Source organism: Opisthocomus hoazin, chromosome 4 (genome assembly GCF_030867145.1).
Source record: "Opisthocomus hoazin isolate bOpiHoa1 chromosome 4, bOpiHoa1.hap1, whole genome shotgun sequence".
Classification (NCBI taxonomy): Eukaryota; Metazoa; Chordata; class Aves; order Opisthocomiformes; family Opisthocomidae; genus Opisthocomus; species Opisthocomus hoazin.
The window spans coordinates 85,252,760-85,267,301 of NC_134417.1; the positions used below are offsets into that span (position 1 = coordinate 85,252,760).

Consider the following 14,542-nt stretch of genomic DNA (forward strand, 5'->3'; position numbering starts at 1 on the left):
GCTGCCAGTCTCCAGGACAATTTTTTGTACAGAGAATTTTAGTGAAGCCTGGACACGCACAGAAATCACCAAGAGAACAGGCTCCCATGGGAAAGTATCAGCGATTCAAAACTTCTGACGGCCCAAAGCTCCTGACAGAGCGCTTCTCAGCCGGACACCAGCACGGCACAGAAAGCCAGTACTGGATATTGGAAACCAGTACAACTGGAGCTTCCCTTCCTCGGTCATGTCTAGATTCTGTAGTGCACGTTCCTCGAAGCTTCAAACTAATGGCAAGTTGAATCCCTCTGGCGTGTTGCTCTAAGCTCCTTGTACAGTCTTGACCAGGACAAGCCCCCTGACCTCCCTCCCCACCCAGGTACAGTGCCAGGACTCTCCCAGCCCAGAGCCACACTGCCACAGCAAAGGTCTATTCCAAGCGGTCAGGCCTGAAACACCATTTGACAAATGCATTTGTGACTTCTGAAAACATTATGTTTAAATTGGACAAATTTACATGTTTCCCCCTCAAATTAAGAGATTGCATTCAATTAGGTTTTTTTTTGTTGTGGGGCTTTTTTTTGGTTTTTTATGTTTTTTTTAAAGAGCGTTACAGTTGCCTTTAGTCACTCCTATCGGGAAACCGGGCTACTAGACACTCCATAACACCAACATCATATCAATATGAATTTTGCACTATAACACACACGATGGCAGAAAAACTCTCCTCTGAGACTTAGCGAGAGTGACAACACCAAACGCCTTCCTTTCAGGGTGCTCAGGAGGAAGCAGCACTCTTCAATGTACAATTTAAAAGTCTCCTGAGGAAAAGAAGAAACCTGTTCTGCAGGCTGCGATAGGGAATACTTTATTGCACTTTCGTTCCAAGATATCCACAGCAAAGTTAAATTCAGTTTAGGTAGATCTCTCTTCCTCCATTCGAGGATTTTATTACAATAAAAAAGTGCTATCAGAGTCTGGTTTGGTTGTCAGTCCCTCTAGTTGCTAAGTGTGTCCACACATGTCCTTGTATTTTATTTTGTCAATAACCAAACATGCCCCAAACCGTACAGCACAGTTTGCCTCACTGCCCCCAGGCCATGGAATACTCTGTCTTTACAGGGACCATCCTCACTGGAGGTCTGGGAGGACAGGGTTTATTGCTCATTTTCAAATATTTCATGAAAATACTATGCCTTTTTCACAACCAGAATACCACAGGGCTCCCACACTTCCCCTTTTTTATGGTTGTGGGGTTTGGGTGTCTTTTGTTTTTTTTTGAAGTGGATTTAAGAAATCAATGTCCATTTGTGAAATATTTCCAGAGTGAAATCTTGCAGTTGTGACAGCAAGAGTCTTTTTTCAACAGCATTTACACTCACACTGCTCCAAAGGTCTGGCCCATTTTGACAACCATGGTATCCAGGTATTCATTCAGATACCACCACGGTTTCCACAGCTCCTTCAGCCCACTGCTGACAGAATACGGACGTTATCCATACCTCCTTCAAAGAGAGGGATACGAATAAACCACAAAGCTGTTCTCCTGCTTCTTAAAAAGCAGGACTATGGTGTGCAGCGAGAGTTCCTCTGTTGTTTCTCGCAGCTGGCAGCACTGCAGAGCTGGGTGAAGGGCTCCCTCAAGAACTTGTCATGCAAATACCAGAAATCTTAGTGTTTATAATTCCTGACATATTTAGATAAAAGGCGCTATAGAGCTTTCAAGTCAAATATTTTTAATTAAGCTTGAAAATACACATGCAAGTAGAAACAAGTACAAACATTAAGCCAAGTTGGTTGATAAGGTTACATTATCAAGCAATAATCATCTCAGAGTATTTTTCCATATTTAGAACTCCATATTCATCTCTTACACTTCTCAGATACTCTAAATATGAATAAAGTTGTCTATCTTCCATTCCAATTCTCTTTTTCTTTTTACAATCCGAGGACATTTTTGTGGCAGGCTTTTCGAACAAAAGAACTTGCCAAATCTTTCTTCAAGCTTTTCAGATGAAGCATCATCTCAGGTTTTCAGGAATTATGATCACTAATAAGATACTGCTTCTAGTCCAACAGGGAACGCTGTGATTTTAATGTATTTTTATTTATATGTATTTATGAAAAAAGCTCATTGTGCAGCTTTCCATAGAGACAAAGACTGGTGTGTTCTTGGTGCAGCGTAAGAACCAGTATTTTCAGGCCTTTGGGACAGACACAGATCTCTTTGAGCATGGCAGGACATTTTCTGGCTAGAGAGAAACCACCCAACAACAATGTAAGATGACTGAATGATACAGAGACTTTAAGCTACTACCATTTCCCACAGAACCTCCAACTAAATGAAACACATGTTCAGCACATATTTGATACGACCCTAAGATATTTAAGGTTGGAGCTGGAACAAACCTGTTCTTCCAGGACTAAGGTCACTTCTAATACAGTGGCTTAAGGCATTCAGTTGCACTTGGTACTGGAACTATTTACCAACAGACTGATCACAGAGCCCAAGGAAGACCACCACAAACAGCCAAGGTGTTAGAAAACATGCTCCGTCAAGAGGGAGTGAAGGAGATTAGTGTTCAGAAACAGTTACGAGATCTTTAAAAAGAGAGACAGCCACAAAGTCGCATATAAATTCTTTACCATCTCTCGAAGTATAATACAGAGAGTCAGAGGTTCAAAACTGCAGCAAGAAAATGTGGTTTGGTCACCAAGAAAATTCTCCTAAATGCATACGTTAGACACTGAAATAGATGGCCAAAGAAATCTCCAATAATGAGATCTCAGAAAAAGGTTGGACGAATCTGTCAGGAATGCTACAAAGTTCATCCCTCCTTCAACACAGAATAAATTATTTCTAGGGTCCTTTCACCTCGATTTTTAATAATTTTATCATCACATTTTAAAGTGATTTATTAGGGTACTTCTTCCCAACAAACACTCTACAATCTCACTGAGTTTATTCTTATGAGTATCTTTAGGATTGACTTCAGGCTCCTCACTAAGCCAGGCAAATCTCAGATGTTTCCTTAGTAAAATATACTAGCCTGAATACTCAGCAAATACACTGACCTCCTATATCTGGAAAGGTCAGCTCTGAAGACATGCCACAAACCGTAAAGCATGCTGGATCCATCAAAAGATATTTGGGCCTCCATTAAAAAAAAACCAAAAATCAAAGTTCATCTGCTAAACAATATGCACTGCCTCATTTTCCAGGAACCTAACTTTTAAAGGAGCAATTATAATGGAAAACTCTTCACTATACTGCCATTCCTGCATAAATTACAGGAATATTATAAAGGGATAGGCACATCACTACTGAGGGGGGAGGTAGGGGGCAGGATTTGTTTAAAAAAAGAGCACCAACAGACAAAATCATTAAAGACAGTACCTAACGTGTGACCTTGATATGTAGACTTAGTCTGACATACAGGAAATGCTGAATCATTTACTACTTTCCTTTTCTTTAAGTATAAGAAATCTTAAATTAAGGCATCTTATACATCAAGTAAACTGGGCAAATTAAAATATTTCTTGGAATTTAACTAGTATCTTATAGTTCCATAAAAATACTGAAGAAGCAAAATACTCTGAAGAGAGAACATCTGGAAACAGATGAAAGGCCGTTTTACCTTCTTAAGTAAGAAGGGACACTTCAACCTAGAGGTCAGGGATCTTCAGTAGCACAAAAGTGCGCAGCAACACAAATAAACATAGTCAGAAGCTTAGACTGGGAAAGACACTGTCCTCAAGAGAAGAAACCATTCTCTTCTGACAGTATCTGTACACTAAATCACACCAATACACCAAGTACATCTTAACTGTTCAACAAAAAACATCACCAGCAACACACCACCATTTAACACTGGTTCTACAGATGGTCCTACTAAATTTATAAGTCCTTGCTACCAGCTCCTGTTTTAGGCCAACTGGGTCTAGATAAAGTCAGTACAGGTCTGGCCTCAATCAGCTTCTTCAACTGACAGCTCTGCTATCGTGCTGTACCATGGCTGGCAGGCTGAAAGAGACTTTCCAAGTCTTTGCCAACATGAATCAAGAGAGCTTCAAAAAGGAACCTGCATTGTGTCTAATCGCAAGCCATCTCACTCACACACGGGTATTCAAACCATCTCTGCACAAAAGAGCACTAGAAAGGGAAAGGGGTACAAGTGATTAGATGGAGAGACTGCAGGGCTGCGTAACTGCAGGATCAGGTCAGTGCATACAGACAAGAGATACCAGGCACCCCTTTGGCCAAAGACAGGGAATTAGCGGAAGCACTATTACATGCTAAGGAGAATAGCTAGGAAAAATGAGATTTGGCTTTTGCTTTACCCTTAGGGTAGAGGCAAAAGGTGTGAAAAAAAAGCAAGCATATGGCAGGACTAAACACTAGAAGTAGAAAACAAGTGTGATCTGTGATCTTTACAGTATTCAGAGTTCAAGCAGCTTTTAATTCTTCTTTAAAATCCTGTCAAAATAGACAAGATTGCCCCCCCCCACCGCTGCTCATTTTTTTCTTTTTCCTTGTGTGGTCAAAGAAACAAAGTCATAGATTCAATCTTGTTACTAACTGATTAAAAATTAATTAACTATCCTGGACTGTGTTAAAGAGCTAATTGCAATGCTTGCTTTTATTCTACCACAGTTGGAAGAAAAACTTAAAATGTCCATGGCAATATGAAAAAAGTAACGAAGGCTACATGTACAGAACCTACTTTACCTCGCTAAAACCTTGGCATCTGAAAGTTAAGGACAGAGCAAATCTGCTTCTGTATACAACAAAAGAGGGGTCACACATGCATTTGATGAAGCTAATTGCTCTTTCTTACCATGAGACTTATCTGAAACAAATAATTTACAGTTTTCTGAAACAGAGCATTATGATGAAAACTATTTCATTGTGAATGCTACTGCGGGCACTAAGAACCATTTGTTACAAAGAGCTGTACACAGTGGTGACTGGCATTGTTTTGTTTCACCACATAATAAAAGAAGTTGTGCATGACTGCTTTATTCAGTTATTCATGAATAACAAACCCGTCGTACCTTTTGCAGGCCACTGGGATTCCTGCAAACATATTTATATATAAATATTTTTAGCCCAAAAGAATCAATTTCTTTCAACTTCTTGTGCTTTATTCTCCTGTACTTAAGTTATCCTGTCTGAGGAATTAGACATCGTCAGGCTGTTGTCAGCTCTATGCAGTCAATAAGGCCCTTTATGTTAATATTGTGAAAGACCACATGGTCATTATGCAGTTCACATTTTTAAGTGTAAAGTTTCTTGAGCTGTAGAAAAAATATTTATAAAAAGTAGTTGAGACTTTGACGTTTGGACTTCCTCCCCATTTCTACAGCATAAAGCCTAGCCTCCAAGGTCTTGTTCAGTCCCTGTTAACACACCATTCACTTCATTAGACTTACAGCATTTCTGCAAGTTTCCCTAATTAATGCTCTGAATAATTTAAGAAGCATTCTTCCAAAAAAAATCTCCAATGTACCACAGCATTAAACCACATCACACCCGTCCTTCTTCCTCAGCATAAACCCAAGGACAGATTTCATCCTGACCACATGATCTCGCTGTGTCCCATCATCTGGTTCTTCAGAGCCCTAACAAATTAACTTGTCTTTTCATTAAGACAGAAGAAATTTGGTCAAGATACTTTCAGACCAAAGCCCCAGATCTTAAATATGCACACTGCCATCAAGACCAGCATTGTGAGTCCTCCACAACACTGGTGCTCAAGGGACACTCTGCAGATAATAGACCCCTCATCAAAAGATAAGGAAATCTCATTTAGATGCAGAAGTGAAATAGTCACATCTGAAACCCAGCCTCTAACAGAAAACCTCCCTCTCCAATATACTGCTTAAATTAGTTTCACGACACACTTCCCAAGAAAATAAAAACAATCTTCCCTTGAGTACAGAAACCACACTAACACCAGCATCTGCACACAACTGAATTAGGTGGTTTCAACTACCAAATAAGCAGAGCCCAGCTTTTTTTAACCGAACCTTAAAAATAGTCATCCAAATCCTTTTCTCTGATCAATTATCAGACCAATTAAACTTAAGCAAAAGGAGCTCAGTTGAGGAGTCTTTCAGGCTCAAGTTGCAACTTAAAAGAAAGGAGTATTATTTCAGTGTGATTTAAGTGATAACTGGCTGGCAGTAAAGCATTACAGGAAATGTTAATTTCTGAATAACTGCTAATAACTTACAGTTCTGAAAATATAAAATATGGACTATTAGGTCTGCTAAACCTGCTACTTCCCCTGTCAGCTTAGGTCCATTTTTTATTTTGGGATTACACAGAATGAGACACACATAACCAAAGCACGACAACACAGACACACGAGATGAGCCTTGGAAACTTACCCCTCCTGACAACTTAATCACCCTGACTTTGCTGCCGACATGGGGCCCATCTCCACTACCACTGTTTGTCCGCTGCATGACAGTCCTTTTCACGCCAGGCTTCAGCTCCTGGGGCCTTGCTTGTACCGACGCCACTCGAGCAGTCTGTGTCGCGGGCAGCGATGCCGCAGCAGGTTTTGTCTGTAATACTTTCTGCGGTGCCTGAGGGTGACTCGGAGGTACCGCTCTAGTCTGCCTTAGCTGCTTCACCGGCTTCATCTGCTGTCCTTGATACTGCATATTCGCCCCGACCTGTGGGAAATCTGTGGGTTTGGGTTGGAGATTTGGAACGACCGTATCTTGCTTTTTAACAAGGAGTCTGTTTTTCACATTTTGCCTGGTCTGCAAGCCCGAGTGGGGTATGTAAGGGCTGCCGTTGGTGGGGTACTCGGAGGAGTCGTCCTCCTGCTGCATGTAGGACTGGTGCGTAGAAGGTGGTGGTTGCTGCTGCTGCTGCTGCTGTGCAAGTCTTTCAAGCAATTCTCTCTTCCTAGCACCAGCCTGCTGCTGCCGTCTCAGCTCCTTTTGTTTCAGAATTTCTTCTCTTAGACGCTTCTGCTCTTCTATCTTCAAACGATACAATCTAGTTTCTTCATCTTCGTCTGGATACTACAAAGGAAAACACAAACGAATTTACAAAATTCTCAACAAATGCCCAGCTTGGTCAAAACAACATTAAATTGTTGTTTCAGATATCGTAGAGCTATAACCCTCTGCAGAGCTTTTTAAATTACCCCTGACACCAAACTAAGGCTATTAGTGGAGTGTATCTGCTGGTAAGGTTTATTTGCTATTCATTACAGACAAACAGCTCAAATCTGGTTTAGAACTTAGATATACTACTTCCTAGACAGGAAAAAAAAAAGAGCTATAATACCAGTTGAGAAATCCTATCAGAATACTAAAAAAAAAAAAAAAAAAAAAGTTTTAGAAATTGGAACTCATTTAGAAGTTTCTAAAACCAATTAAACTATTAATATAATTCAAGATATCAAAATATGTTTCAAATGGAAAGTAACAATACAGAGGCAACCCACTGTCACACAGGTTTTATCTTGCTCTTTTCTGACAAAGTAACAAAAGGTAGGGTGGTAAATGACCTGAAAGGCCCTGATTAGAACTATTGATTTTTCTCACAGAATTTTCAGCCTGATCTCAAACTCATTTGTCACACAATAATTGGTTATAATGAACAGCACAAGTCAATCTCTCTGACCTTGAACTCGTGCACCCTCTTCGGAATCAAAATGTTGCCAAATGCAGTATTGGAATATTAATGGTATACAGAGAACGCCTTTAATATTCCAGCCCTGGGGGCTTCTGAAAGTATTACAGCCATCAAATAACCTTTCTAAAGATTCCTCAACTTTGGCACAGTGGGTTCTTATGAAAAGCTGTATAAAAATGGACAAGAGCCAAGGAAATGCATATTCCCATCACCCTGGAAAAGAAATCAAATTGCTCTTGTGATACAAGCACATGCATTTTTCAAAATTAGAAAGCATATTTTTTCACTATATTCTTTTTTTCTTTTCAACTATTTGAAATATTAAGTTAGAGACTTGTAGAGACTGCTTATTACTGCTTACAAATGGTAATGAACACAACATTCTACTCAAAATACATAAATCACCCCTAACAAAAACAGGCTCTCAAAATAACAATACTTTGCATGTTAGCAAATTACAGCATAAAGCATGCCAAGACATGGCTCAAAAACCATGAATCCATGAATCCCGTACCTTGCAGTAACAGGGTGCAAACTCCTGTCAACACAAATGCCATTTTTTGCACACATAAAAACACAAGCATGCAACAACAGATTCACATGTGGGGTGGGTGTTTGTTTTTTTTTTTAACCCAAGTGCTTTTATTCCTGGTACATCCTAGAACCCTTCCCAACCCAAGGGAAAAAAAAATAAAAACCAACCACAAAACAGAACAGATCCAACTATAAAGTCGGTTCACAGATACAACAGCCCAGTAGAGTCGTATTTGTACTCCTAGAATCCAGATGCACAAGTCCTGAACACTTCTTTCCTTCAGATGTAACTGCTCCTTCCCTGAGCATTTAATGGTAGGGATTATTCTCACAGTGGCTAAGAAATAGGTGCACGTCTCACATGAAGTCCAGCCTAAACAATGCCCAAAATCGGACTTCAACAGAAGTGGATTTTTTTTTATTATTATTTTTTTAAAATATGGGCTATAGTTTGGGGATGAGGTCTAACACTGTCCTTTTTAGGAGCATGGATTATATAGCAAAAGGTTCTGATCTTCCTTTATACTTTTCAGATGACAGTGGTGGTAACTATGACTACTCACTACAACAACTAGATTACACGTCTTTGTCGATTGACTGTAACAGGAATGTACTTCTACAAAGTAAAATGAGGAGTGGGAACAAACTCAAATATTTTATCTTATATCGAAAACTGGAGATGCTGTACTGTAGTTAAAAAAAAACAGCCCTTACAAAACACAGTGAAAGGACAAGACCCTTAAGTGTAGTTTGCATAGGATAACAAAATACAGGTAAGCTCCAGACAGAAGGAGGATATGCTGTCATGCAGATCCTGGCGCTATGGATAAAATGTTCAGTCACTTTCAGAGACAGTAAATATCTCGGTTCTTGAAACTGCCTAAACAGAAATCCTCTTCCACTTAACCTAATAAATTAGCTTATTTACTTCCTTTGCTTTAGATCAGAATATCCTATATTTTATCTAAACAGGTTTGATGGATGCCAGCGAGCCAGTACCAAAGTTACCTTTGGAGGTAGTGCAGTATATTTTTTTTAAATGTTCAACTAAGGGTGTCAATACCAGCAAGAATCTGCATGAAACCAGCCCTCCTATCAGTTGTCCTTTATTATCAGGGACTTGTCTGGTCATATTACCATCTATCCAGTTCTGAAGGCCTTGGAAGATGTAGATCACAATATAGTACACACAAAACACTAACTCAAAGGCTACATACAGCAGCACAGAGATGTGTACATTGTGGCACTCTTAAATGGGTCTTGCCAGCAGACAAGCAATGAACATCCCGAGGGACTCTGACCAATACGTCCATGCAGTACAGACAGATACACTCATTTCAACTACACTAGCATTAAACACAGAAGACAACTGACAAACTGTTACTACCAACACAGATGAAGCTGTTTGATGAACGATTAGTAGAATCTTCAGGCAACGTGATCTCAAATATAAACTGACATTTTCCTCTCAGGAACTTAACTCAGTATTTCGGAAATCAGTATGGATCCTATGAAGTCAACTCCTTTTTGAAGTGTAAGCTTTGAAACCAAGGGTCGTGAGCTCTCAGGTTATATGACAACTGCAGATCAGTTTGTTAACAGGCTATAGGTAGACCTAAGTCCCTCGTCTTCGTAAGCGAGTCACTACTACTGTTAAGTTCTCAGTAAAATACCCTTGCAGCTAGAGTAAGACCAAACAGCATGAAGACCCCATGATCATTAATAAAACACTCGAATTAGGAGTCGGGTTTAATTGGAATTAGTTGTGCAATGACCCAACAGTACAGATTCAGAATGGGCAAACCCCTCACTAGGTTGAAAACAGTTAAATCAGTTAACAGGCTGTTAAACCTCCGCTGCTTAGCTTTCAGAGCACCTTACATATACTACACTACAGAGCATGTGTGGATATATGTAAGAGACATATAATATATATGTGACCTATAATATATAATAAGGAGCTTCATCACAGAGAACAGGCAAGACAGTACATTGGGTCAAGCTGGAGACAGTAGGCAACGCCTATTGCTAACGATTTTCACCCCATTAGTTGAATAAGCCCAGGACAGATTTCTCCAACAAGCAGTAGCACTGCCAAAAAAAAAAAAAAAAAAAAAGACGAAAGTAACTGTGAGAAAGTAGACATCCTTCAAAGACGTCGTAAGGTTTACACGTTGTGTTTGGAAGTTTCCTGCTAAAAGCAACATTATCTGTAAGTGAAGAAGCAGAACAACTTGAAGCAGCCTTCTTCCTAGATAAACTCCTGACCACCTTTTTCTGCAGAAAACTCCACAACACGAAAGAACCTTATATTGTATACAGATCCTTCTTTTACAGGAGGCTACAGAGTACAAGGCCAGAGATGAAAAGCAGTTCCCTTGGTTTTGTGGAGGTTTGTTTTGTTGGGTTTTGTGATGAGTTGGTTTTGTTTGGCCTTTTTTGTTGTTGTTCAGAAGTTTTTTTTAGGGGTGGTTTTGTTTGTTGGTTTGGTGAAGATTCTAATTTGCTTTTGAACAGTTCATGAACACATTGTATTTCACAGAATCACTGAATCACAGAATGGTCGGGGTTGGAAGGGACCTCTGTGGGTCATCCAGTCCAACCCCCCTGCCGAAGCAGGGTCACCTACAGCAGGCTGCACAGGACCTTGTCCAGGCGGGTCTTGAATATCTCCAGAGAAGGAGACTCCACAACCTCCCTGGGCAGCCTGTTCCAGTGCTCCGTCACCCTCAGAGGGAAGAAGTTCTTCCTCATGTTTCATTACAGTCTGAAGAGAAATCCAAGCCTTAACTATAAGTTTTCTTCTGCCTTAAGGGCCAAAGAGGCTTTGATGGTAAGTACCAAAAGAAAATGTCACAGGCTGCTTTTCCGAGTCTAACTGAAGAGCAGCAGTAGGAGAAGCAGCTGTCCCACATCATTCTCCAGGAGACCTTAGAATGGCACTGGTGATCAAGGAAAAGCAGCAAAGACATACTCTAAAACAAGGGATTAAGTTTTCTACTAAGTCCCAGTATCAGTAGCTTGTTTCTCATACAGTAAAAAAAGCAAAAAAAACCCCACACACAAAACCAGACCTTTTTAGAGGTCTTTATTACAAATTAATAGAACTAAATGCAGAGTCCTAAAAGCAGATACTAGAAGTGTTCTGGCTTGCTATCAAGTGACAACAAAGGAATCACATAACCAAGGTCACTTGTGTCCCTCACTAGAACGGCTGTAAGAACAGAGCAGTCAAAATGGTTTGATCTGTGGCACACACACAAATCTATTCAGCAGGCTTATCTTTGTTTTTACAGTTGTAACACTAGAAACAAAAGAGGCTAGAATAATTTGTCCAAAAATTCGTGACAAGCCTTCATAAAGGGTAAGGCCAGACCCAAACAACATCATTTGTCTGCTTGTGTTCAAAACCACGAAGTATCCTGAAGACACCTACATACACATGACACATTCCACACTACTGATGAGCTCAGCTCTTGAACCCTAGGACAGGACAAGTCACCCTACAACACGCAGGGGCTGTACATCTTAGACAAACGGGTAGAGCATTAAGAGCAAGGCTACACGTTACTCTGAAGCACAGTGCCCTCTTGCGATCTTCCAACCCAAAAGAGGCTGTGGCAAGAAGAATCTTCTCTAAGCACAAGACAGGAGGCACCATTATCAAAATTTGGAAATAAAACTTATTTATACTGGAGAAAACTCAAATTTAGACACGTACAATCTTTCAGCTAATTTCCAAAAACACGAAAAGATTTAGATACCTTTGTTCCAATAGCGTAGCAACTATTTTCCATATTGCAAGCCTTACTGAAGAAAGACGGAAACATAAAATCCAACAACCCACTTTAAAATTTACTGATTTGGGAGAATGGAATGTCAAGGGTTTTCTTTCAGTAGATCAGGGACATTAACTGCAACGTAAGTAGTAATACCAGAATATCTATGATCATGCAGTGCTCTACTAATTTCTCTCCTGTTCTGAGTTCCAATACCCATTTCTTATAAAGAGATTCACATCACATGCCCACATTCCCCTCCTGTAAAATAAAAAATGTTTAATACTGCCTTAATTCACACCTTCTTCCAAACTAGCCTCCAACAAGAACAGAATTATGCCCACAGTCATCACCCATACTTCCCAATTTCAATGACAAAATGATTTTTTAGACTGAGGATATACAAGTTTAAATCTTGGAGAGCAACAGCTATTCTAAAGAAGGCATTTAAAGACAGTATTTTGCAGCCTCATCGGAACGGGAACACAAGCATACTAATAGTAAAGTCAAAATATACTTTTTAATCTTCCAGTCACTCAGGTTGAAAGCCTTTCAAATATCTATTTTGAAGGTGAGCAAAACCTTTAATAGTCAATATTTCTATTTTTTAGGTGCTTCCTGAATGATAGGGCATTCATAAATGTGGCCACTGACTCTTCAGGAAGAAGGATGCAAAGAAAAGTCTTAATAATTTTCCAGTGGAAGACACTTGCAAAATAACCTGCCCAATTCAGTTATGAGCAGCACAGCTAGAAAAGATGACAGAACTTAACTCTCTCTCATCTTCACAGTAAGCAAAAGAACAGGACAAAGTTAGGTACTTACAAGAAAAACACACAAAAAAGACTGGAAAACATTACAATCTGCCTAAGGAGAGAGATGTAATAATCTACATTACAACAACAGTGAAGAACACGATTAAGTGTTTGGAAATGAACATTACTAGTGCAGCAATCCTGCTTGCAGAAGTGCAAACAAGCGGCATCAGTGAACAAGACCAACGCAGCAACACAGCTGAAAAGGGACAACTGCTACCACAGTGCTGCTGGCAGCACTAGGCCCTACTTCAAATCCGCTTTGAAAGGAGCAGGGTTCTGTGCATGCACAATATTCACACACTTTTCTAGTACTTGCCAAGGGTATCTACAAAGGCTTTACTTTTATGGTTAATAACAGGAAACACTAGAAGATGTCATTTTTTCCAAGGCAACTTTTTTATTTTTATCCTGTTTTGCAAAAACTTACATGAAACAGGTATCAAACTGTTTTCAAAAACAGCTTTGACACAGAAATAAAAAGAAAGCTTTATTTGTAAAATCAGGAATTCACATGAGTAAGATCAGTCTTAGAATTAAAGGTTTGTTAGGATATGTTTAAAACTTGAAGAGAACAAGGTGACTGCTTTGTTAGTTGCTTTTTTAAATTAATTTGACTAAGAGGACTGAAAAACATTCATTTTTCTAAACACTGTCAGAGATATTTCAGAACTAATACCTTAAATTTCATATGACTAAACTATGAAAGAATTATAAGGTGTTTCAGATGGGGAGGCCTTTGCATAGCTCTTCAAAACTTACCTTTACTAATGGCCTGAAAGACAGAGGCTTCTCTAAGAGGCACTGCTTTTTGTGTGACTTAGATTATTCCAAGAGACTGAATTGAGGGAAAGGGGATTAAGTAATTAAAAAAAAAAAAAAAAATCAAAATTAAAAGCTGAAAAGCTGAAAGAGGTTGGGTTTTTTTTCTTATATTCTCGTTGAAGAGCAAGTGCATAGGAAGTCAAACACTGCTAGCTATGGGTTTCTTTTGTGCCTCATTTATGAATATTAGTTATGACCATCCCTAATTCAAGAACAAGATGAAAAGCTAATCGTAAGCAGCTTAAATGGAAGACAGTATTATCACAATTAAAGCTTTCTGACAGTTGTTGAAGAGAACCTGGCCCCTGAGACAAGACTCAGTCAACTAAACTATCAAGATTTACAGTTCTTCTCAGAACAACCTGACACTTAGAAATTGTACAGGGTGCATTTAGCCATCACGTTCCTCTGGCCCCTCCTGATGTTCAGGATCAACAGCACCATCAGCACAATCCTACCCACCCCGTCATACTAACAGTGCTTGTAGAGAGTCTTCCCTAGTTTCCACGAGAATCTGTGCAGGGAAACAGTCATCTGTTCACGCTGCACGACCTAGTCAGCCCCAAAACACTGGCATGCTACTTTGTCAATATGCAGAGTACTAAAGATTACTAGCAGACCAATCACTGCCTTTTCGTCCAGAACTGAAAATTTGAGAGCATCTCCTATTTTCCCTCATGCCAAAAGGTTTCACAAAAGAGAGACTTCCTTCTTCAGGAGCAAGAAGCTCCATGGACAATGCAGCTGTATCTTCCTGCACGAGTGCTCAAGACCCTAAAGGAGACTGGGCAGCCTGAAGGAAAACAGTATGAGGAAGATAATACTGTACACAGCCTTTTTTTTGAACCATACAGCATCATAGAAAATGGAAGAGAAGAGGCTTTCTGGCTCAGAAGAATGGGATTACCTGAAAAAAAGATGATACAATCCCGGAAAGTAAAGATGGACAC

At 39.7% G+C, this 14,542-nt stretch overlaps 1 protein-coding gene across 5 annotated transcripts in view; it reads right to left on the reverse strand.

Annotated features, from left to right (window-relative positions):
• The window catches only part of RBM33 (RNA binding motif protein 33), a 105,993-nt gene that overhangs the window by 26,679 nt on the left and 64,772 nt on the right, over positions 1-14,542 (reverse strand). For 4 of the 5 annotated variants that reach the window (XM_075419771.1, XM_075419772.1, XM_075419770.1 and 1 more), the window contains exon 15: positions 6,373-7,020. In XM_075419771.1, coding sequence (XP_075275886.1) covers positions 6,373-7,020 — 648 coding nt within the window. Of the gene's footprint in view, positions 1-1,735; positions 2,232-6,372; positions 7,021-14,542 lie in introns of those variants that run through there. The other variant, XM_075419773.1, reaches the window with a different exon arrangement.